Raw genomic sequence first — 22,918 nt, 5'->3', positions numbered from 1 at the left:
GGTCCATCTGTGTAAGTTCCAGGACATACAAGGCAACCTAGAATGATAGAAAGTGGATCAGTGGTTTACTGGGGGAGGGAGGCAGGGAGGCACCGGGCTGGGGAAGAGGAATTAGAAAATGGCACAAGCACACTTTAGGGGTGATGGACTGGGGCACTATTAATAGACACAGGAGGCTGATAAGGGGGGAGTCCCCAGAGAATCTCTAACCTGCCTCACAAGTGTTCACATCAGATGCTCTTGTGCAGATGAGAGAACCTGCCCAGGGTTCCCTTGTCTGGACAGGCCCTCAAGGGACTGGGGACCACCTGGGCACCGGGAGCATGGGGTGGAGCCATGAGAAGTCCTCACCTTGTGCAGCAGGGAGGAGCCTGGCTTCCAGCTCGAGTGTAGTGGCCCGGTCATCAGTCTGCAAGCTGGGAGCCCATTGGCAGGGCCCCCTCTAGCTCTGCTGAGAGTTTTTTCTTTTTTCTTTTCACCCAATACATTCTGCTCTCCTCACTCTTCAACCTGTCCACGTGCCTAATTTTTCCTGGTCATGACACAAAACCCCAGATTTAGCCGAACCAAGGAGCAAAAACTCTGCCTCATGATCTTGAGTGTATTGATGGTTTCACAGATGCATGTGTGTGTACGCCTATCAGACTGTACGCTTTAAATAGTGCAGTTTATTGTATGTCAATTACAGCAATAAAGCCGGGAAGAAAAACCAGGGATAAAAAGGTCCGTTGGCCGAGTGAACCAGCCTCACCCATCCGGTCTCCTGGGTGTAAAGTTTAAAGTAAGTACATTTTATATCTGGCCCTTCTGAGAGAGCAGTCTACATAACTACGAATATTACCCAAAAGATCAGATGCAAAGATGAAAGATTTAATTTACTAATAAGAAATAATCTTTTTTTTTTTTTTTGAGACTGAGTCTCACTCTGTCACCAGGCTTGAGTGCAGTGGAATGATATCTGCACTGCAGTCTCCACCTCCAGGGTTCAAGTCATTCTCCTGCCTCAGCCTTCAGGGTTGCTGGGATTACAGGTGTGTGCTACCACACCCGGCTAATTTTTGTATTTTTAGTAGAGATGGAGCTTCACCATGTTAGCCAGGCTGGTCTCGAACTCCTGACCTCAAGTGACCCACCCACCTTGGCTTCCCAAAGTGCTGGTCTTACAGACATGAGCCACCGCACCTGGCTTAGTCTGTTTTTTAAAATTGCTATGAAGTAGGCCACTGTATAAACACATCCCAATTTATCTGTCGCCCTTTGAAGCATTCCCAGCTAGTTTCACATCCTTCCCTCTTACAAACAGCACCCCCAGGCAGGCTCCTGCACACATCTCTTTAAAATGTTTAGCTGTCCCCTGTGGGCTTGCTCGGGGGGTCTGTGCGTTTTAGCCGCTCCCTGTGACCGAATCTCAGCATTGTTTGACATGTGCATGGCTTTCACAAGAGCAGGCGCCATAAGCCGTGACACGTGCTTCGGAAGCTTCCAGGGCCCAGCGGCACTGGAGGTGACGCTTTACCACATCCGAAGATTTCTTCGCAAAAAGATGTGACTTCTTTTCCAGCTAAAGAGAACAGTTTTCTCTGAGGAAGAAACATTTCTAAATGAAACTTTCTAGGAAACAGCACACTTACCCGTGATGACCGAGCCATCTGAGCCGGGACCGCTTCCTAAGTACTGGTATTCCGTAAAACTGAAGCTTCCAGAACTATCCTCACCGATGGATTGCGAAATCTCTTGGATGTTTCCCATTTCTTGCAGGAATTCTTCAGATAATGGGCTTTCTAGATCGGCAGCCTCGAGTGGGGAGAGGGGGCAGAGCGGGCTTTCCGTGTCCACCATCGTGACCGGATGGTGCTGGTTGCTCAGCTGAGCTCCAAGCTACCTGGAGGAAAGAGGCGCAATCGGTAAGACTGATGTATTATAAGAACGTTCACTTGTTTTTATTTTTTAAATTTTTAAAAATTTTAAACGAAACATTTTTTTATTTTTCAGATGGAGTCTTGCTTTTGTTGCCCAGGCTGGAGTACAGAGGTGCAATCTCAGCTCACTGCAACCTCCACCTCCCTGGTTCAAGCGATTCTCCTGCCTTAGCCTCCCAAGTAGCTGGGATCACAGAAGCCTAGCACCACGCCCGGTTAATTTTTTGTATTTTTAGTACAGATGGGGTTTTACCACGTTGGCCAGGTTGGTCTCAAACTCCTAACTTCAAGTTATCAGCCCGTTTTAGTGCCTTGATTACAGGCATGCGCCACCGCGCCTGGTCACTTGTTTGTTTTTAAATGCAACGTCATTTATCATCGAAGATACGCCTGAATTCACCAACTAAACAGGACCACTGCCGAGCCTCTCCTCTAGGCTCGACTCTTGATCAGCATGCTGAGAAAGTGAAAAACCTTTAAACAACAAAATGTGGAAGGAGCCACAGCCCACGAGGCCAGGGATCTCTCACTCATCACTGATTGAGCGCCCTGTGCGGAGCTCCATATGGTGTGTTTGAGGTACTGGGGACACGGCAGAGACAAAAACAGATCCCTGGGCCAGGTGCGGTGGTTCACACCTATAATCCCAGCACTTTGGGAAGCCAAGGCAGACAGATCACTTGAGGTCAGGAGTTTGAGACTAGCCTGGCCAACAAGGCGAAACCCCATCTTTACTAAAAATGTATAAATTAACTAGGCATGGTTAACTAGGCACATGCCTGTAATCCCAGCTACTCGGGAGGCTGAGGCAGGAGAATTGCTCGAACTTGGGAGGTGAAGGTTCCAGTGAGCTGAGATAGTACCACTGCACTCCAGCCTGGGCGACAGAGTGAGTCCGTGTCTCAACAAACAAACAAACAAACAAAACAGATTCCTGCTCTCAGGGAGCCTCCCTTCTAACTGGGACACAGACCGTGAACAAAGAAACAAATGCACGTAACCTAACAGGTATAGACACAGAATAGATGTTACTTTACCTGGAGAGGCCAGGGAAGGCCTCACTGATGAAGGGGCAGGAGAGACCTCAGGAAATGAGGGGGCAAGCTGTACAGATGTCCCAGGGGAGAACGTTCCAGCAAACAGAACACCACGTACAAAGGCCGCAGGACTGAAACACGCTGGCACATTCCAGGAACAACAGGCGGCGTGGGGAGCGGGGCCAAGCCAGCAGTGTGTGTGCTGGGTGTGACATTCACTCCAGTGTGTTCTCCCTGTAGCCATGAAGGCAGCTCACTCAGGGGGTCCTCGGCTGTGATTGTAGGGCCATGAATACTTTGTAGAGTCCAAACAAATCTAAGTGGGTGAGTCCCAGACCATGGTGGGCTATGTCAACCAGCAGGTGAACAACGTTTCCATAAGGGTACAGTGACAAAGCAGCGATCTTCCGGGGCGAGTCTGTATGACGCTCTCACTGAAACATCTTACACCACTTCCTGAGACCTCCAGACGGAAGGCCAGTCTCCTGAGCACACTGCTCCAGCCCTTCCACGTGTGTCCCCCCCGATCCTGCACTTGCCACCATCTTTCTACTCCCCGGAAGCCCATTAGCACTGAGAACTGCTTTCAGGATTTCACGTCTGCACCTTTGCCCAGGTGCACCTGCCTGAACCCCCCTGCCCACCACTGCCTTCTGGAGGCTCTGCCTCAGGTCCACCTCCCTGAACCCAGCTGAGTCATCAATTGCCCAATGAGGCTGACTAGGTGACCTTGAGCTTCCAGAACTGTCTTCCCTTCTGAACGTGGTCACCTTGATGCCCACGGCTCACATCATGGAGAGGCTCAGACGGGTATGTCAGCGCAGCCGTCATCACATGGTGATCACGGAACCCCAGACTCTCCAGATGGAGTGAAGAGTACTGCCCCAAAGCAAATATTTATCCCTTAAATACATGTGCATAAAAATATGTTCACATTTGAGGTTTGCTTAATGTAAACAACAGCTTTTAGTGCGGTGAGGAAGGGATGTTTTGGCTTCCTCTACCAATATCCAAAATGGATACCATTCATCCATTTTTGTGAAATTCATATCTTATATTTGGAATTCTGGCAACAAATCATCAAAGCTCACAGGGAAATCATCAAATAGCACACAGGGAAAAATAAAAGAGAAAGATTGATCTTTCATAGGGTTTAGAAGGCTTTTCTTCCCTCCATAACCTAGTAGCATAAATCAGGCTGTGAATCTGTATAGACTTTCTATCATATTTTATTCTGCATTCTGTCAGAAGGGAGGTTTTTTTCTAATGGCGAGAAAGATAATGGGGTAAGCATTATTTAAAATATTTTTCACTTTGAACAAAAAAGTTCAAAAGTTACAGTCACTAACTGACTCTATTAACCCTGAAGTGCAGCCCAGTAGCAAGCGAGTAGCTGGGGCCAGGCACGGTGGCTCACACCTGTAATCCCAGCACTTTGGGAGGCCGAGGCAGGTGGATCCCTTGAGGCCAGGAGTTTGAAACCAACCTGGCCAACATGTTGAAACCCTGTCTGTACTAAAAATACAAAAAAATTAGCTGGGTGTGGTGGTGGGCACCTGCAATCCCAGCTACTTGGGAGGCTGAGGCAGGAGAATCGCTTGAACCTGGGAGGTGGAAGTTGCAGTGAGCTGAAATCGCATCACTGCTCTCCAGCCTGGGTGATAGAGCGAGCCAGACTCTGTCTCAAAAAAAAAAAAAAGAAAAGAAAAAAAAAAGAAAGCAAGTAGCTGGGCAGAGACAGTGACGGATGCGCTGTGGCCACCTCCCTTTTCTCCCCATTGCGTCCTCAGGAATGGAAAATGCGTGTAGGCTATGCCTCTTATCCCTGCTCATATTCTCTCTTCTAGCCAGGAGCATCTGACTAACATAACAATGTCAGTTTCCTTGTCATTACATTCAGGGAGTTTCAAAGTTTTATAATTTCATCACTTTTAGCTGCTTTTAAACAATACCTGGGATTAATTTAGAGAAACATTGATCTTGCCATGAAAACATCAAGATAAAATCTCTATCTAGAGTGAGGCAATACTGTCTTAAACTCTGGCCAGAGGGACTGTCTCTGTACAGGTCGCTGAACAAATTGGCCCTTCCTTGCTCCCAACAAGAGCAGATAAGGAACAGCTGCCTTTGGATGTATCCCCCAGATAGACAGCAGGGGCCAAGCAGGCGCCCGCCCCACCCTGCACAACCTCCCAGCATGCTCTGGCGCTGGGGCTCCTCCCACATCACTGGAGCTTTTGCTAGGGAGCAGAATTATCCTGGGGAGTCCCCACCCCTGCCTATCACCCACATGACATACCACTGCCAAGCTCATCGACAGGAGTGAACCAGGCGGACCAGTTCCCGTGTCCTATGCCCCAAATGCTGTGGGGGGATCAAGACATACAACCAACCATCCCTTTTCTCAGCAACTGCAAAGTCTGGTCCAGAGGTAAGACAATGCAAACAGCACTGATGTAGGTCTTCCATTTCGCAGGACAGGTAGCGTCTCACATACGCTGAGAGGTGAGGGAGAGTGCAGAGGGTGTTGGCAAAAGGTAGGGCTTCCGTTCTAGTCCCAGCAATGATGGGAGCTTCTGCATAATCCTCTCATTCCTTCCTTACTGGAGATCTTTTACATTTCTAAATTCATAATTTTCTTTCCCTTATGTTTTATTTTTAAAATTATTTAAAAAATTATTGTGGTACATACTAGGTGTATTTATGGGCATGTGAGATGTTTTGATACAGGCATGCAATGTGAACTAAGCATGTCATGGGGGTGGGGTAGCCATGCCCTCAAGGATTGATCCTTTCAGTTACAAACAATCCAATTACACTCTTTAAGTTATTTAAAAATATATAATTAAGTTATTATCATTTTGAGTGGAGTTTTGCTCTTGTTTCCCAGGCTGGAGGGCAACGTGGCTGGCTCATCACAACCTCCACCTCCCAAGTTCAAGCGATTCTCCTGCCTCAGCCTCCCTAGTAGCTGGGATTACAGGCATGTGCTACCACTCTCTGCTAATTTTGTATTTTTAGTAGAGATGGGGTTTCTCCATGTTGGTTAGGCTGGTCTCGAACTCCCCACCTCAGGTGATCCACCCGCCTCGACCTCCCAAAGTGCTGGGATTATAGGTGTGAGCCGCTGCGCCTGGCACAATTAAGTTATTATTGACTATAGTCTCCCTGTTACGCTATCAAATAGTTGCCAAGTTCAGGAGAATCGCTTGAACCCAGGAGGTGGAGGTTGCAGTGAGCTGAGATCTCGCCACTGCACTCCAGTCTGAGCAACAGAGTGAGACTCTGTCTCAAAAAAAAAAAACAAAAAAAAAACCTAGTAGGTTATTAATTCCATACCACTGGCAAGCTCATTGACAAGAGTGAACCAGGCGGACCAGTTCCTGTGTCCTATTTTTGGTACCTATTTACCATCTTCACTGCCCACAGCCCCTCACTGCCCTTCCCAGCCCCTGGTAACGATCCTTCTACCCTCTCTGTGTTCAACTGATTTGATTTTTAGATCCCACCAAATAAGTAAGAACATGTGAGGTTTGTCTTTCTCTGCTTGGCTTATTTCACTTAACATAATGATCTCCAGATCCACCCATGTTGTTGTAAATGACAGGATCTCATTCTTTTTTACGGCTGAATAGTACTCCACGGTGTATATACATCACATTTTCTTTATCTGTTTGTCTGGTGATGGACACCTAGGTTGCTTCCAAATCTTAGCTATTGCAAACAGTGTTGCAACAAACACAGGAGTGTAGATATCTTGTTGATATTTCCCTTCCAATTTAAATGTTAGAGCTGCATCTTGTAGAGCATAAGCTCAAACTACTGAAATTCTATTTTTAGGTCTTACTAAACATTTATCAATCAAAATATTCCTTTGAGAACTATGAAACAGAGTATATGAAAATCGTAGAACATTAAAAAATGGACAAATACAAGAAGAAGTGGACGTCTAATTATATCACCATTTTATGTTACCTGAGGACAGGGCAGGTGCCAACACTGGAAGGGTTCTAACAGCAATTCATAGCTAACATAAAGGTATTTTCCGTGCCGCCAGCTCTTCATGCAGAGCTGTTTGGAAGATTAGGCTAAAATGTAATCAATGGCAGAAGGAGCTCTTCCTTCATGAAACCCATTCTCCTCCAGATTGCCATGGCATCTTGGGCTTGATTCTGGTGTAGCCCTGATTATCTGTGCTGTTGAAACTTCTTTCGTGTCTGTCTTTCTCACTAGACCATACGCTCTGTGAGGCTAGGGAACACATTTGCCTAATCTTTGCATCCACACTTCTAGTGCAATCCCTGCTATGTAGCAGGTGTTCGATATCTTTTCATTTTTTTTTCTTTTTTTGTGTTTTGAGACTGAGTTTCACTCTGTCACCAGGCTGGAGTGCAGTGGTACAATCTCAGCTCACTGCCACCTCCTCCTCCTGGATTCAAGCAATTCCCCTGCCTCAGCCTCCCGAGTAGCTGGGACTACAGGCACATACCACCACGCCCAGGTAATTTTTTGTATATTTTAGTAGAGATGGGGTTTCATCATGGCCAGGATGGTCTCGATCTCTTAACCACATTTCAACTGACACAAGAACAAAAAATCAAATAGGCGAGTTCTCACTCATAGGCGAGTGTTGAACAATGAGAACACGTGGACACAGGGAGGGGAGCATCACACACTGGGGTCTGTGTGGGTGGAACTAGGGGGAGGGACAGCAGGGGGTGGGGAGTTGGGGAGGGATAACATGGGGAGAAATGTCAGATATAGGTGATGGGGGGAAGGCAGCAAACCACATTGCCATGTATGTACCTATGCAACAATCTTGCATGTTCTTCACATGTACCCCAAAACCTAAAACGCAATAAAATATATATTAAAAAAAAAAAAAAAAACAGAAGGAAAAGGACCAGGCTATAATGCTGATAAAGACACTAGAACTCTACCTTAATGAATTTAAATCAAATGCCTTATAAATAGTTTGCATATCACCTACATTTGACTAGAGACATCTAGATCTTACCCAACGATACCTAAGGCATTAAATTAAAAATTTCGTAATCAAAAGAATTTGGCATACAAAAAATAGTGACAAGCCCAGTGTGGCAAAAGAGCTGTGCGCGCCTCTACCTTTATCCTCAAAAGTGAAAAAAACAATGTTCTCAACCATTTCCAAAAGAAAACTCTCTAATGGGCTTTACGTTTCTTTATAATTTTCAGAAAGTTTGTAGTCATTGTTTTGAAATACAATCTTACCTTTGTGGATGGTGATAACAAAATAAGAAAACCTGCAAGTTTGGACACATTTTGTGTCTGTTGCAATCAAATTTGAGTAAGCTGAGAGGCCTTCCACAAGAATCAAAAGTCAACTGAAATGAAGTTTGTATTCCCACTCCAGAGCTCTGAGCCGGTACGGTACGGGATGCACAGCAAGGCGGGCAAGGGTGAAGCATTTAGGAGCCAGGTGATGAAGAAACAGCCTGGGGGCAGTGGCCTAGCCAGTGAAGTGACATACACCAAACCACGTTTCAGAACAAGGAAGGCCTAATGGGTTTTAGCAGAAATATATCAGATACACAGCAGGCAGACTTTATGGGGGTGAGCCTTGAACTTCACGGAACTCACGAGCATGCAGCCATGCTTAACGCTGTAGCCCACAGACGGGCAATCTCAGCTCTGAAGGGACCCATGGCGCCCGCGCACTGGGGTAGGGGTTGTGGCACCGGCACACGAAGGAAAACGAGGAGAAGTGGTGTTATTGAACACCGCACTTGGGCCAGGCCCTCAACAGCAGTTGCATGTATTTTTTTCTTTTCTTTCTTTTTTTTTTTTTGAGACAGAGTTTCAAAGAAACATGGGAAGTGCTCTGTGATAAAAGAAAGTGCTCTGCAGTAAGAGTAAGGTAGTTTTGCCACTTGCTTGCAATAAAAGAAGACCAAGGGGAAACCCCTCCACTGTGGGCTCCCCAGGGCAGCTGCTGGGTCTCGTCCACAGATGCACCCCTGTATTAGACATGGAGGTTCTTGGATCCAGAAGGTCCTTTGTAAATATTTTCTTTTTCTTTCTTATTTATTTATTTTTAGATGGAGTCTCGCTCTGTCACCCAGGCTGGAGTGCAGTGGCACAATCTCGGCTCACTGCACCCTCTGCCTCCTGGGTTCAAGCAATTCTCGTGTCTCAGCCTTCTGAGTAGCCGGGACTACAGGCACCCACCACCACTATACCTGGCTAATTTTTTTGTATTTTCAGTAGAGATGAGGTTTCAACGTGTTTGCCCAGGCTGGAGTGCCATGGCGAAATCTCAGCTCACCGCAACCTCCGCCTCCAGGGTTCAAGCGATTCTTCTGCCTCAGCTTCCCAAGTGGCTGGGATTACAGGCATGCGCCACCACACCTGGCTAATCATGTATTTTTAGTAGAGACGGGGTTTCTCCAGGTTGGTCAGGCTGGTCTCGAACCCCGACCTCAGGTGATCTCCCTCCTTGGCCTCCCAAAGTGCTGGGATTACAGGTATGAGCCACCACACCCAGCTGTTTTTTCTTTAAAACAAATACGCCATATTGGTTTCAAGGGAAAGAGAAAGGGCCCTTTGCCTTTAACTTCTAGGGGCCGACTCAGGAATCAAAATTTGCTCAAGACCAAGAGGAACCAACCAGGTAGAGAGATAATCCCTTCTGCAATAGTCCTATATACCAAAGGTTAGTTTTGTTTTATGGTTTCAGGGGTAAAGAGATGTGTGTGTGTGTGTGTGTGTGTGTGTGTGTGTGTGTGTGTGTGTGTGTGTGTGTATGTATGTATATATATTTTTTTTTATTTTCTAAATTTTTTTTTGAGACGAAGTCTCACTCTATTGCCCAGGCTGGACTATAGTGGCATGATCTCAGCTCACCGCAACCTCCACCTCCCAAGTTCAAGTGATTCTCCTGCCTTAGTCTCCTGAGTAGCTAGGATTACAGGCACGTGCCACCATACCAGGCTAATTTTTTGTATTTTTAGTAGAGATGGGGTTTCACCCTGTTAGCTAGGATGGTCTCGATCTCCTGACCTCGTGATCCATCACCTTGGACTCCCAAAGTGCTGGGATTACAGGCCTGAGCCACTGCCCGGCCCTGCTGAAGGTTAGTTTTGTTTTATGGTTTCAGGGATAAGGAGATATGTGTGTGTGTATGTGTGTGTTTGTGTGTGTATACGTGTGTGCGTGTGTGTGTGTGTGTGTGTGTGTATTACATATGTATTTTTTTTTTAAATTTTGCAATGTCAATTAAATAGAACATCGGAAAATTTAAAAAATAAATAAATAAATAAAAATTTTTGAGAGAGGGTCTCACCCTGTCACGCAGGCTGGAGTATAGTGGTGTGATCTTGGCTCACTGCAACCTCCAGCTCCTGGGTTCAAGTGATTCCCTTGCCTCAGCCTCCCGAGTAGCTGGGATTACAGGCACCCGCCGCCATCCCTGGCTAATTTTTGTATTTTTAGTAGAGACGGGGTTTCACCATGTTGGCCAGGCTGGTCTTGAACTCCTGACCTCAGGTGAGCCACCCACCCCGGCCTCCCAAAGTGCTGGGATTACAGGCGTGAGCCACCACACCTGGCCCAGAGATGGCTATATTTTTAAACCTCTCTCCTTGGGCTTTCTTCTTCGGTTTTTATTTTAAGCCAATGGTATTGTCTTTTGCCAGAGCAGAGGAGTTCTGAACATACTTCCGCTTCTTCAAAGTTGGGTGAAAAGCAGCAGCAAAAGACGGTAACAGGGTCAACACGGTCCTTGTTCTAGAAAGTCATGGGAAATGTGAGACAGTAGCACGTTCTGATGAGAGCGGTGCTGAAATACTGCACTCACAGAAAAGGCAGAGAATGCTACCAAAGGGACATTCGGAGAACAAGAACTGCTCTAGGGAATTACAGGCACAACTGCAAACCTAGCAGAAGGGTTGGAAGATGGAGGCCCTGATCTCACAGAAAGGAGAGTGAAAATAGATGGAGCATGGGGAAAGAAAAAGAAGAGAGAGAGGACCAGTCTGGGAGACAAAACTCATCCAAGTAACAGGAGCTCCGAAGAGCAGGAAGGAGAGAGGACCAGTCCGGGAGACAAAACTCATCCAAGTAACAGGAGCTCCGAAGAGCAGGAAGCAAGAACACAGAACAGGGGAACCGCCAACCAATGCACTCAAGACAATTTCTTAGAAATGATTTCCAGGTTGCAAGGGTCCACGAGGGACTCAACAGAATGGATAAATGCACACACACAGACGGTTGCTCACTGGGAAATTCTAGAACCATGCTAGAGACAAAGAGAAGATCCTATGAGCTTTCCAAGGGGTAAAAACATGTTGTATGCAAAGAATCCAATAGAATACTTGATTTTTTAATTTATTTTTTGAGATGGAATCTCTCTGTGTCACCCAGGCTGGAGTGCAGTGACGAAATCTCAGCTCACTGCAACCTCCGCCTCCTGGGTTCAAGTGATTCTTCTGCCTTAGCCTTTGGAGCAGCTCGGATTGCAGGCACCCACCACCATGCCCAGCTAATTTCTGTATTTTTAGTAGAGACAGGGTTTTGCCGTGTTGGCCAGGCTGGTCTTGAACTCCTGAGCTCAGGTGATCCACCTGCCTCGGCCTCCCAAAGCGCTGGGATTACAGGTGTGAGCCTGAGGTCAGGAGTTTGCAACCAGCCTGACTAACATGGTGAAACCCCATCTCTGGAGCCTGTAATCCAAGCTGCTTGGAAGGCTGAGACAGGAGAATCGCTCAACCTGGGAGGCGGAGGCTGCAGTGAGCCGAGATCACGCCATTGCACTCGACCCTGCGCAACAAGAGTGAAACTCTGCCTCAAAAAAAAAAAAAAAATTAGAGATGTTGATGATAATGATGGTGGAACCTGCTAACACTTTTTGAGCCTTATCAGCTGCCAGGCACTGTCATAAATAAGCACCTAACATGCATTAACTCACTTCCTGGTAACAGCAGCCCCAGGAGGCAGGCATTACCGTTGTTTACTTTATACGGATGAAGAAACTGAAGTACAGAGAGGTTACCACAATAGGCCTCGGGGCACAGAACCAGCAGGGCCGGGTTTTGACCCCAGGGAGAAGCCTCTAGAAGCCCTAGCTTCTACTCCTGCCAAACTATAATCCTCTGTATCACCTCCCACTACAAACATTTCTCAACTTCACATCCAACCATCAACGATCTAGAGACTGATAATCTAGCCTTTCTTTTCTTTTCTTTCTTTTTTTGGAGACAGGGTTTCAGTCTTTGACCCAGGCTGGAGTGCAGTGGTACAATCATAGCTCACTGCAATATTGACCTCCTGGGCAAGTGATCCTCCCACCTCAGCCTCCCAGGTAACTGGGACTACAGGCACACAACAAAAATTTTTTGTATAGACAGGGTTTCACATGTTGCCCAGGCTGGTCTCAAGCTCCCGAACTCAAGTGATCTGCCCGCCTTGGCCCCCAAAGTGCTGGGACTATCGGTGTGAGGCACGGCATCCGGCCTATTAATCCATATTCTGAATTACCCACAAGTTGTTTTTCCTTCCCAGTTTATCATTGAGTAGATGTAGATGCTCCTGTACGTGAATATATCTCTCTGTTGGTGTCTTCAGTAAAGGTTAGAGATGAGAGAAAACGTAGTATTATTCTTATGTGTTTTTGAAGCAAAGACTGGAATTTTAAACTAATGACAAATTGGAACGTGAGGATTATCTGAACTCTTGCTCCTAACGCTGTGAAGGAGTGTGTGTTCGGTGGAGAATTGCCTGTGAACTCATTTAGCAGATGAAATCATTTCTGTAAGCATCGCCACATTGGGGCACCGGAGTCTGGATCCTCAGATGAGGACCTGAGAGCCAAGACCACAGTTCTAGTGCCTATTCCAAGCTAACTTTTTTCATTTAAAAAACAGCTTTATGGGCCGGGCATGGTGGCTCACGCCTGTAATCCCAACATATTGGGAGGCTAAGGTGGGTGGATCACCTGAGGTCAGGAGTTCGAGACCAGCCTGACCAACATGGTAAAACCCTGTCTCTACTAAAAATACAAAAATTAGCCGGGCGTGGTGGTGGGTGCCTGTAATCCTAGCTACTCGGGAGGCTGAGGCAGGAGAATCGCTTGAACCCAGGAGGTGGAGGTTGCAGTGAGCCAAGATGGTGCCCCTGCACTCCAGCCTGGGCGACAGGGTGAGACTCCATCTCAAAAAGGAAAAACCAAATGAAACAAAACATCAGGAAAAACAGCGTTGTGAACATGTAACTGGCATACAATAATCTGTATATATGTAGAGCGTACAAATTTGATATTTCTTGCCATACGCATATACCTGAGAAACCACCATCATAGCCAAGAAAGTACACATACCTATCATCCCCAAAGTGCCTTGTGCCCATCTAATCTCCCCCCTCGTCCCTCCAGGCCCACTGTCACTGGTCTGCTTTCTGTCATTACAGATTAGTTTCTACTTTCTAGTTTTATATAAATAGAATAAAGCAGGATGTATTGTACTTATTTTTCCTGGCTTCTTTCGCTCAGCACAATTATTTTGGCATTCATCCATGCTTTTTATTGCAAAGTACTGCATTGTATGGATAAGCACAGTTTGAGAAGGCACTCACCTATTCATGGCATCTGAATTGTTTCCAAGTCTGGGCTTTATAAATAAAGCAGCTATAGGCCGAGCGTGGTGGCTCATACCTGTAATCCCAGCACTTTGGGAGGCTGAGGCAGGTGGATCATGAGGTCAAGAGATCAAGGCCATCCTGGCCAACATGGTGAAACCCTATCTCTACTAAAAATACAAAAATTAGCCAGGCATGATGGCAGGCACCTGTAATCCCAGCTACTTGGGAGGCTGAGGCAGGAGAATCGCCTGAACCTGGGAGCTGGAGATTGCAGTGAGCTGAGATTGTGCCACTGTACTCCAGCTTGGTGACAGAGCAAGACTCTGTCACCAAAAAAAAAAAAAAAAAAGTAAATAAATAATAAAATAAATAAATAAGCTATAGACATTGAGGACTAGGCTCTGTATGGAATATATGATTTCTTTTTTCTTGGCCAAATACTTAGGAGTCGGATTGCCATATCACATGGTAGGCGTTTGTTTAACTTTATAAGAAACTGCTGGCTGGGCACGGTGGCTCACGCCTGTAATCCCAGCACTTTGGGAGGCCAAGGTGGGCAGATCATCTGAGGTCAGGAGTTTGAGACCAGCCTCCCCAGTGTGGCGAATTCCTGACTCTACTGAAAAAAAAAAAAGAGCCAGGTGTGGTGGCACACACCTGTAATATCTGCTACTCAGGAGAATGAGGCAGAGAATTGCTTGAACCTGGGAGGCGGACGTTGCAGTGGGCTGAGATTGCACCCCTGTACTCCAGCCTGGGAGACAGAGCTGAGAATTTTTCACATGCTTATTTGCTATTCATGTATCTTCTCTGACAATGTGTTTGTTCAGATCTTTTGCCCATTTTTAAAAGTGGGTTGTTTGTTTTCTTCTAGGTGAGTTTCGAGAGTTCTTTTTGCCTTGCAGCTGCAGTATCTAGCAGGCAAACGCTTTTCAAATATTTCTTCTCAGTCTGCAACTTGTTTTCATTCTCCTAAAAGTGTCTTTTGAAGAGTAAAAGTTTTGTTTTGATGAAGTTCGATTTATTGATTTTTTTTTTCTTTCATAGATTGTGTTCTTGGTGTCATAGCTATGAAATCTTTGCCCAACCCAAGGTCACAAAGGTTTTTATCTTGTGTTTTCTTCTAGAAGTTTTATAGCTTTAAATTTTACCTTTATATCTCTGGTCTACTTTGAGTTAATTTTTGTGTATGGCATGAGGCATGGGTCAAAGTTCATTTTGGGCATATGGATAACCAGTTGCACCAGCACCATTTGTGGAAAAGACTGTCCTTTCTCTACCAAATAGCCTTTGCACCTCTGTCAAAACCCAGTTGTTGTTTAAGTTAGAAATGAATGTGGGATTTGTTTTTTTATTTATCTTATTTTTTTCATTTTGAGACGGAGTCGCACTCTGTCACTCAGGCTGGAGTGCAGTGGTGTGATCTCAGCTCACTGCAACCTCTACCTCCCGAGTTCAAGCAGTTCTCTGCCTCAGCCTCCCAAGTAGCTGGATTACAGGCACCCAACCCCACTCCCAGCTAATTTTTGTATTTTTAGTAGATACGGGGTTTCACCATCTTGGCCAGGCTGATCTTGAGCTCCTGACCTTGTGATCCACCTGCCTTGGCCTCCCAAAGTGTTGGGATTACAGGCATAAGCCACCAAGCCCAGCCAAATGTGGGGTTTAATCAAATGCTTTTTCTGCATCTACTAAGATGATCATATGGTTTTTCTTTTTCATTCTGTTAATATGGTGAGTTACATTAATTTTTGATTGTCAAGCCATTTGGCATTCCTGGGATGAACCCTACTGGTTATGATATAATATTTGCTATTCTTTGAACATATCCCCCAGATTTCATGTGCTGGAAACTTAGTTTCCAAATTCATATGTCGATGGCATTTGAAGGTGGCCTTTGGGAGGTGATTAGGATTATAAGATCATGAGGGTGGGGCCTCCGTGATAGGACCAGTGGTTTTACAAGAAGAGGAAGAGAGCCTGAGCTGACAGGCTTTTTGCCTTGCTTCACAGCTCGATCCAGCAGGAGCGCCCTCACTGGAGGCCAGCACCATGCTCTTGGACTTCCCAGTTTCCAGAACAATGGGCTAAGTATCTTATCTCCAGGTGGACAGTGTCAGAATAAACCTTTTTTTTTTTTTTTTGAGACGGAGTCTTGCTCTGTCGCCAGGCTGGAGTGCAGTGGCCAGATCTCAATGCACTGCAACCTCCATCTCCCAGGTTCTCGTGATTCTCCTGCCTCAGCCTCCCGAGTAGCTGGGACTACAGGTGCGTGCCACCACGCCTGGCTAACTTTTGTATTTTTAGTAGAGATGGGGTTTCACCATGTTGGCTAGGATGGTCTCAATCTCCTGATCTTGTGATCTGCCCACTTCAGCCTCTCAAAGTGTTGGAATTACAGGTGTGAGCCACTGTGCCTGGCCCAAACTTCTTTTCTTTATAAATTACTCAGTCTGTGACATTCTATTATAGCAACAGAAAAATGAACTAAGATAATATTCTTTTCTTAAATTGTTGAATTCCACGTTCTAGAAGTTTGTTCAGAATCTAGGTTCACGAGGGACATTGGTCTTTAGTTTTCTTTACTTGTAATGTCTTTGTCTAGTTTGTTATCAGATCAATAGTGAACTCACAGAATTGGGATACATTCTCACCTCTTTTTTCTGGAAGATTTTCTTTAGAGCCTGTATGATTTCTTCCTTAGATATTTGGTAGAAGCCACCAAGAAGGTACCTGAGCCTTGCGTTTCTTTTTTAAACTGAAAATTTTGTTTATTTAATAGATTTGCGGCTATTCAGCTGAACTATTTCTTCTTGAATTCAGCTTTGGAAGTCTGTATTTCAAGTAATTTATCCTTTTTATCTAAGTTGTCAGATTTATTGGCATAAATGTGTTCACATTATTCCCTTTTCCTTTTGATATCCATATTGATATCACATCTCTTATTCCAGATATTGGGAATTTGTGCCTTTTCTCTTTTTTTTTTCTGGATAAGCCAGGATAGGAGTTTATCAATTTTATTTATCTCTTAAAGAATAAGCTTTGAGCTTTATTGATTTTCTCTACTATTTTTCTGGTATTCTATTCATTGACTTCCACTCTGATTTCCATTATTTTTTTTTCCTACTTATTAATACATTGGGTTTCATCTGTTCTTAGTTTAAGGTCATTGATTTGTGTACTTTCTGCTTTTTTTCTTTTGAGATGGAGGCTTGCTTTATCACCCAGGTTGGTGTGGTCCTGGCTCTCTGCAACCTCCGCCTCCTAAATCCAAGCAGTTCTCCCGCCTCAGCCTCCCCAGTGGCTGGGATTACAAGTGCGTGCCAACATGCCCTGCTAACTTCTGTATTTTTAGTAGAGACGGGTTTCACCATGTTGGCCAGGCTGGTCTTGAACTCCTGACCTCAAGTGATCCATCTGCCTCAGCTTCCCAAAGTGCGGGGATTACAGGCATGAGCCAGCATGCCCAGCACTTTCTGCGTTTTTAATGTAGGTGTTTAGTGCTATAAATTTTCATTTAAGTACTGCTTTAACTGCATCCTACACATTTTGATATCTTGTTTTAATTTTCATCTCATCCAAAATACCTTTTCTTTATTGACTCATGGGTTATTTGGAAATATGTCATTAAGTTTCTAAATATTTGGTGATTTTCTAGTCATGTTTAAGGATTTTTTTTTTTTTTTTTTTGCGATGGAGTCTTGCTCTGTAGCCCAGGCTGGAGTGCAGTAGTGCAATCTCGGCTCACTGCAACCTCCTCCTCCTGGGTCCCGATTCAAGCAATTCTCCTATCTCAGTCTCCCAAATAGCTGGGATTCCAGGCACAAGCCAGCATGCCTAGCTAATTTTTGTATTTTTTAGTAGAGATGGGGTTTCACCATGTTGGCCAGTCTGGCCTTGAACTCCTGACCTCATGATCCACCCACCTTGGCCTCCCAAAATGCTGGGATTACAGGTGTGAGCCACTGCTCCCAGCCACCATCTAATTTAATTCCATAATGGTCTGATAATCTATTTTGGATGACTTGCATGTTTTTAAATTTACTGAGACTTGCTCAGAATGTGATCTGTATTGGTAAATGTTCTGTATGTGCTTGAAAATAATGAATATTCTGCTGTTTTTGGTGTTCTGTAGATAAATGTCAATTATACCAAGCTGGTTGTCAATATTGTTCAAATGTCCTCCTTTCTGCTGATAGTCTCTGTATTTGTTCTGTGACTCTGACTATAATTGTGTATTTGTCTATGTATCCTTCCAATTCTATCAGTTTTTGCTTCTCGTATTTTTAAGCTGTTATTAGATGCATATTTTAGAACTAAATTCTTCCAGTGCATTGGTCTCATTATTTCTTCAAATATTTTTTTCTGTCTCTCTTCTTTTTTTCTAGTTTTACATATATCAGGCTACCTAAAGTCATTCCACAGTTCATTAAAGTGTTTTCATTTTTAAAAAATTCTTTTTTCATTGTGTGCTTCATTTTTCAATAGTTTCTGTTGTTATGCCTTCTAGTTCACTAATCTTTTCTAATCTGTCTCACTGGGTACACACTTCAGATTCTGATCTATCTCACTGTATATATACCTGAGATTCTCATCTATCTCACTAGGTAGACACCTAAGATTCTGATCTAGCTCCCTGGGTAGATATCTGAGATTGTGATCTATCTCACTGTGTCTACACCTGAGATTCTGATCTCTGTCACTGTGTAGACACCTAAGATTCTGATCTATCTCACTGGGTAGATACCTGAGAGTGTGATCTATTTCACTGTGTCTACACCTGAGATTCTGATCTATCTCACTGTGTCTACACCTGAGGTTCTTATCTATCTCACTGCATCTACACCTGAGGTTCTTATCTATCTCACTGTGTACATATCGGAGATTCTGATATGGCTCCTTATGTTTATGCCCACGATTCTGATATACCTTCCTCTTCTAACAAACACTCAAATCTCTGCATGTTCCTGGCCCTGCATGAGCACGGGGCACTACTTGGCTGGCACGAGTGCTGGGCACTGTTCCTGCTAATCCTCTCAGATGGTTCTTTACCTGGTCTCAGGTAGTTCTGCTCACATGCATGCAGCAAGCAGTGCTTTGGCAGATCTCTGGATCCCTCTGTGTATGGCTTGCTCCTCTAATGCTTTGCCTGGGATCATCTATAAGCCATGGTCTCCCTGGACTCTCAGCTCTATTTTGTCAACTGAGGAAGTCTGTCAAGATCTGCCTCAGTTTCCCCTCTCTGCACTGCAGCCTGGAAACTCTCAAGCCACACCTCTCACCTGTTTGTCTTACAACCATCAGTGCCCTTCACTGCTGATGTTCCGCATTTTGAAAAACATTATTTTATGTATTCGTCTGGAGGTTTGGTTGTCTCAGGTGAGAAGGTAAGTCACTCTCCTATATTCTATCCTGGACCTTGGAGCCTGTAATTTTTATAGGCATAATAAGTTGGTTACAAGGCCACAGCCAGTATATTTTTTAATTGTTTAAAACTCATGTCACCTTCTAACAAATAGACATATTTTATGATATCCTTTAACATTGTTTTACATTTCAAAGTATATAAACTGGTAGACTATACTTTTGAAATCTACCACCTCCTTACTAGTCCTAAAATGCCTCTTTGGGTATGTGCCTGAGATTCTGATATAGCTCCTTGGCTATAGTCCCTAGACTGTGATAGATATTTTTAGATCTATACCCAAAATTCTGCTACACCTCCCTAGGTGTAAACCTGAGATCCTGACACAAAAATCCTTAGCTAGATACTTGAAACCCTAAGATGCCTTCTTGAGTATATACCTGAGACTCTGCTATACCTCTTTGCGTAAATACCCAAGATTCTGATATATCTCACTGATTACACACCTGAGGTTCTTATCTGTCTCAGCGGGTACACATCTGAGGTTCTAATCTATCTCACTGGTACGCACCTGAGGTTCTGACCCGTCTCACTGAGTATACGTCTGAGGTTCTGACTTATCTCACTGGGTATATGCCTGAGGTTCTGACCTGTCTCACAAGAGACGCGCCTGAGGTTCTGATCTGTCTCCCCAGGTACATGCCTGAGGTTCTGATCTATCACTGGGTACAGCCTGAGGTTCTGACCTGTCTCACCAGGTACACGCCTGAAGTTCTGATCTATCTCATTGGTATACAGCTGAGGTTCTGATATGGCTTCTTGTTTTCATGGCCTAGATTCTGGTACACCTCCCTCCCCTCACAAACACTCAAATCCCTGCTTCATCTCAATACTGGAATGCATCCCAGAACTAAGACTATATAAGATTATTTGAAGTTCACTTTGAATCATGGAGGATATAATATTATCTTTTTTTTTTTTTTTGAGACGGAGTCTTGTTCTGTCACCCAGGCTGGAGTGCAGTGACACAATTCCAGCTCACTGAAACCTTGCAAACTCCACCTCCTGGACTCAAGCAATTCTCCTGCCTCAGCCTCCAATACTATAAAATTTTCACGCAAAATACTGTCGTCGGTCCTGACATAAACATAATGTTAGGGTTAATGAATTATCAATAAAATAGGAAAGGAAGAATACTAGTAGGCTATTAAACAGATTCTTTTTTAAAAGTACTGGAAGGCTCACCTAAGGATAACAGAATTCATCCACCAGGAAGACATGATGGGCCTAAACATGTATGTAGCTCTTATCTATGAACCAGGAAGCAAGTCCCCACCTGACACCGAATCTGCCGTTACTCTGATCTTGAACTTCTCAGCCTCCAGAACTGTGAGAGGGAAATTTCTGTTGTTTATAAATCACCCAGTTTATGGTACTTTGTTGCAGCAGCTTGAATGGACCAAGACACCATTCAACACCAGAGTACACTTTTTCCCCTAAAAGCCCATGGAATATTTACCTAACGAGACCATGTCTTTGGCCATTAAACAAACCTCAACAAATTTAAAAGAATTGAAGACATACAGAGTATATAATTTAATCACAATGAACTTAAACTGTAATAGAAAACCAATAGGAATATCTCTAAATGTTCTAAAATTCAACAATACACTTCTAAATAATCCATGGGTCAAGAGTAAGTCTCAAGGAAGACATAAAAATACATAGAACTGGGCTGGGCGCGGTGGCTCATGCCTGTAATCCCAGCACTTTGGGAGGCTGAGGCGGGCAGATCGCCTGAGGTCAGGAGTTTGAGACCAGCCTGGCCAACATGGTAAAATCCTGTCTCTACTAAAAATACAAAAATTACTCAGGTGTGGTAGTGCACACCTGTGATCCCAGCTACTTGGGAGGCTGAGACAGGAGAATTGTTTGAACCCAAGAGGCAGAGGTTGCAGTGAGTCGAGATCACACCATTGCACTCCAGCCTGGGTGATACAGTGAGACTCTGTCTCAAAAAAAAAAAAAAACCAAAAAAACAAAAAACATAGAACTGAATGGACATAAAGATACAACATATCAAAATACATGGGTTGCAGCAAGAGCAGTGCTGAGAGAGAAATATATATTACTAAATGTTTGCAATAGAAAAGATGAACAATCTCAAAACAACAAGCTACATTCCTACATCAAGAAACTAGAAAAAGAATAGCAAAATAAACCAAAGCAAGCAGAAGGAAGGAGATAATAAAGAGAACAACCAATGAAATGGAAATCCAGAGAACAATCAAGAAAATAAAGTGAAATGAAAAAGCTGTTTTTTAAAAAAAAATCAGTGAAATTGATAAACCTTCAGCAAAACTGACAAAAATAAAGAGACAAGACGTAAACCACCAATCTCAAGAATGAAACAGAATATCACTACAGATCCTGCACCAGTATAAGAAACTATACAAACAGTTTCGAGCTAGTGAATTCTACAAAAAAACACAAAGATCAATTACTCAAAAGCTACAAACTACCCCACTTAACCAAGAAAAAATAAACAGTTTCAATAGCTTTATAACCATTTAAAAGTTGAATCCGTGATTTTAAAATCTCCTGAAAAATAAATTCCCAGGCCCAGAAGGAAGAATTCTACCAAACATTTAAAGAAGAAATACCACTATACCAGTTTTATAGAATCTCTTCCAAAAAAAGTAGAAGAGGAGGAAAGACTCCCCAATTTATCTTCATGAAGCTAATATTACTGACAACAAAACTCAACAACGCTAATAGAAAATAGAGAAAACTACAGATCAGTTTTGCTCATGAGCTTAGACATGAAAGTATTTAACAAAACATTAGCAAATCAAATTCAACAATATATAAAAAGAATTATTTACCATGACCAAGTAAGATTCATTCCAGGTATGCAAGGCTATTTAACATTGGAAAATTGATCAGGGTAATCCACCATGTCAATAGGCTATAGAAGAAAAATCATTTGATTTTATTAACTGATACAGAAAAGGTATTTTGACAAACTGTAACAACCACACATGATAAAAACTCTCAACAAGTTTGGAAAAGCTTTCTTCCAACTAGAAAAAGAACATCTACAAAAACCTACAGCTAACATATTCTCAATGAAGTGAAGAAAGACTGAATGTTTTCCCACTAAGATCAGGAGCAAGGGCAGCGATGTCCACTTTCACCACTCTTCCTCAACGTAGTGATGGAAGTTCTAACTATTGTAATAAGGCAGGAATAAAAGGCATGCCGGTGAGAAGAAAGAAATAAAACTCCCTACTGGCAATGACATGAAAATCCCTAGGAATCTACACAAACCCTCTTGGAACTAAGAAATGAATATAGCAAGATTGCAAGATCAGCATACAAAAATGAATTGCATTTCTATCTACTACCAAAAAACATTCAGAAATAAAAGTTAAAAACAACAATGCCATTTGCAATCACGCCAAAGAAAATGAAATACTTATGTATTTATTACCTAACAAAACATATATAGGGTCTGTATACTGAAAATTATAAAATGCTGATGGAAAAAAAATCAAAGAAGGCTGGGTGTGGTGGCTCATGCCTAAAATCCCAGCACTTTGGGAGGATCGCTTAAGGCCAGGAGTTTAAGACCAGCTTGGGTAAAAAGCAAGACCCCATCTCTACAAAAAATGAAAAAAAAAAAAAAATTAGCCAGGTGTGGTGGAGTGTACCTATAGTCCCAGCTAGTCAGGAGACTGAGGCAGGAGGGTTGACCAGGAGATCAAGGCTGCAGTGAGCCATGATCATATCACTGTACTCCAGCTTTGGTGATGGAGTGAGATCCTGCCTCAAATTAAAAAAAAAAAAAAAAACCAAATAAGACCTAAATAAAGAAGAAACATACCATGTTCATGGATTGAAAGACTCAACATAATAAAGATGTTAATTCTTCTCAAGTTGATCTGTAGGTTTAGTATAATTCCTATCAAAATCCCAGCAATAGT

General features: G+C 43.7%; 1 protein-coding gene across 4 annotated transcripts in view; it reads right to left on the bottom strand.

Annotated features, from left to right (window-relative positions):
- PPARA (peroxisome proliferator activated receptor alpha) overlaps positions 1–22,918 on the bottom strand; it is an 88,065-nt gene that overhangs the window by 33,108 nt on the left and 32,039 nt on the right. For 2 of the 4 annotated variants that reach the window (XM_032261471.1, XM_032261469.1), the window contains exon 3: positions 1,632–1,882. In XM_032261471.1, the coding sequence (XP_032117362.1) occupies positions 1,632–1,839 (208 nt within the window). In that variant the 5' untranslated portion in view covers positions 1,840–1,882. Of the gene's footprint in view, positions 1–1,631; positions 1,883–20,177; positions 20,203–20,268; positions 20,320–22,918 lie in introns of those variants that run through there. The other 2 variants (XM_032261470.1, XM_032261472.1) reach the window with 2 other exon arrangements.

Source organism: Sapajus apella, unplaced genomic scaffold (genome assembly GCF_009761245.1).
Source record: "Sapajus apella isolate SASKATOON/1434 unplaced genomic scaffold, GSC_monkey_1.0 scaffold123, whole genome shotgun sequence".
NCBI classification, from domain to species: domain Eukaryota; kingdom Metazoa; phylum Chordata; class Mammalia; order Primates; family Cebidae; genus Sapajus; species Sapajus apella.
This window is presented reverse-complemented; position numbering and strand designations above follow the sequence as displayed.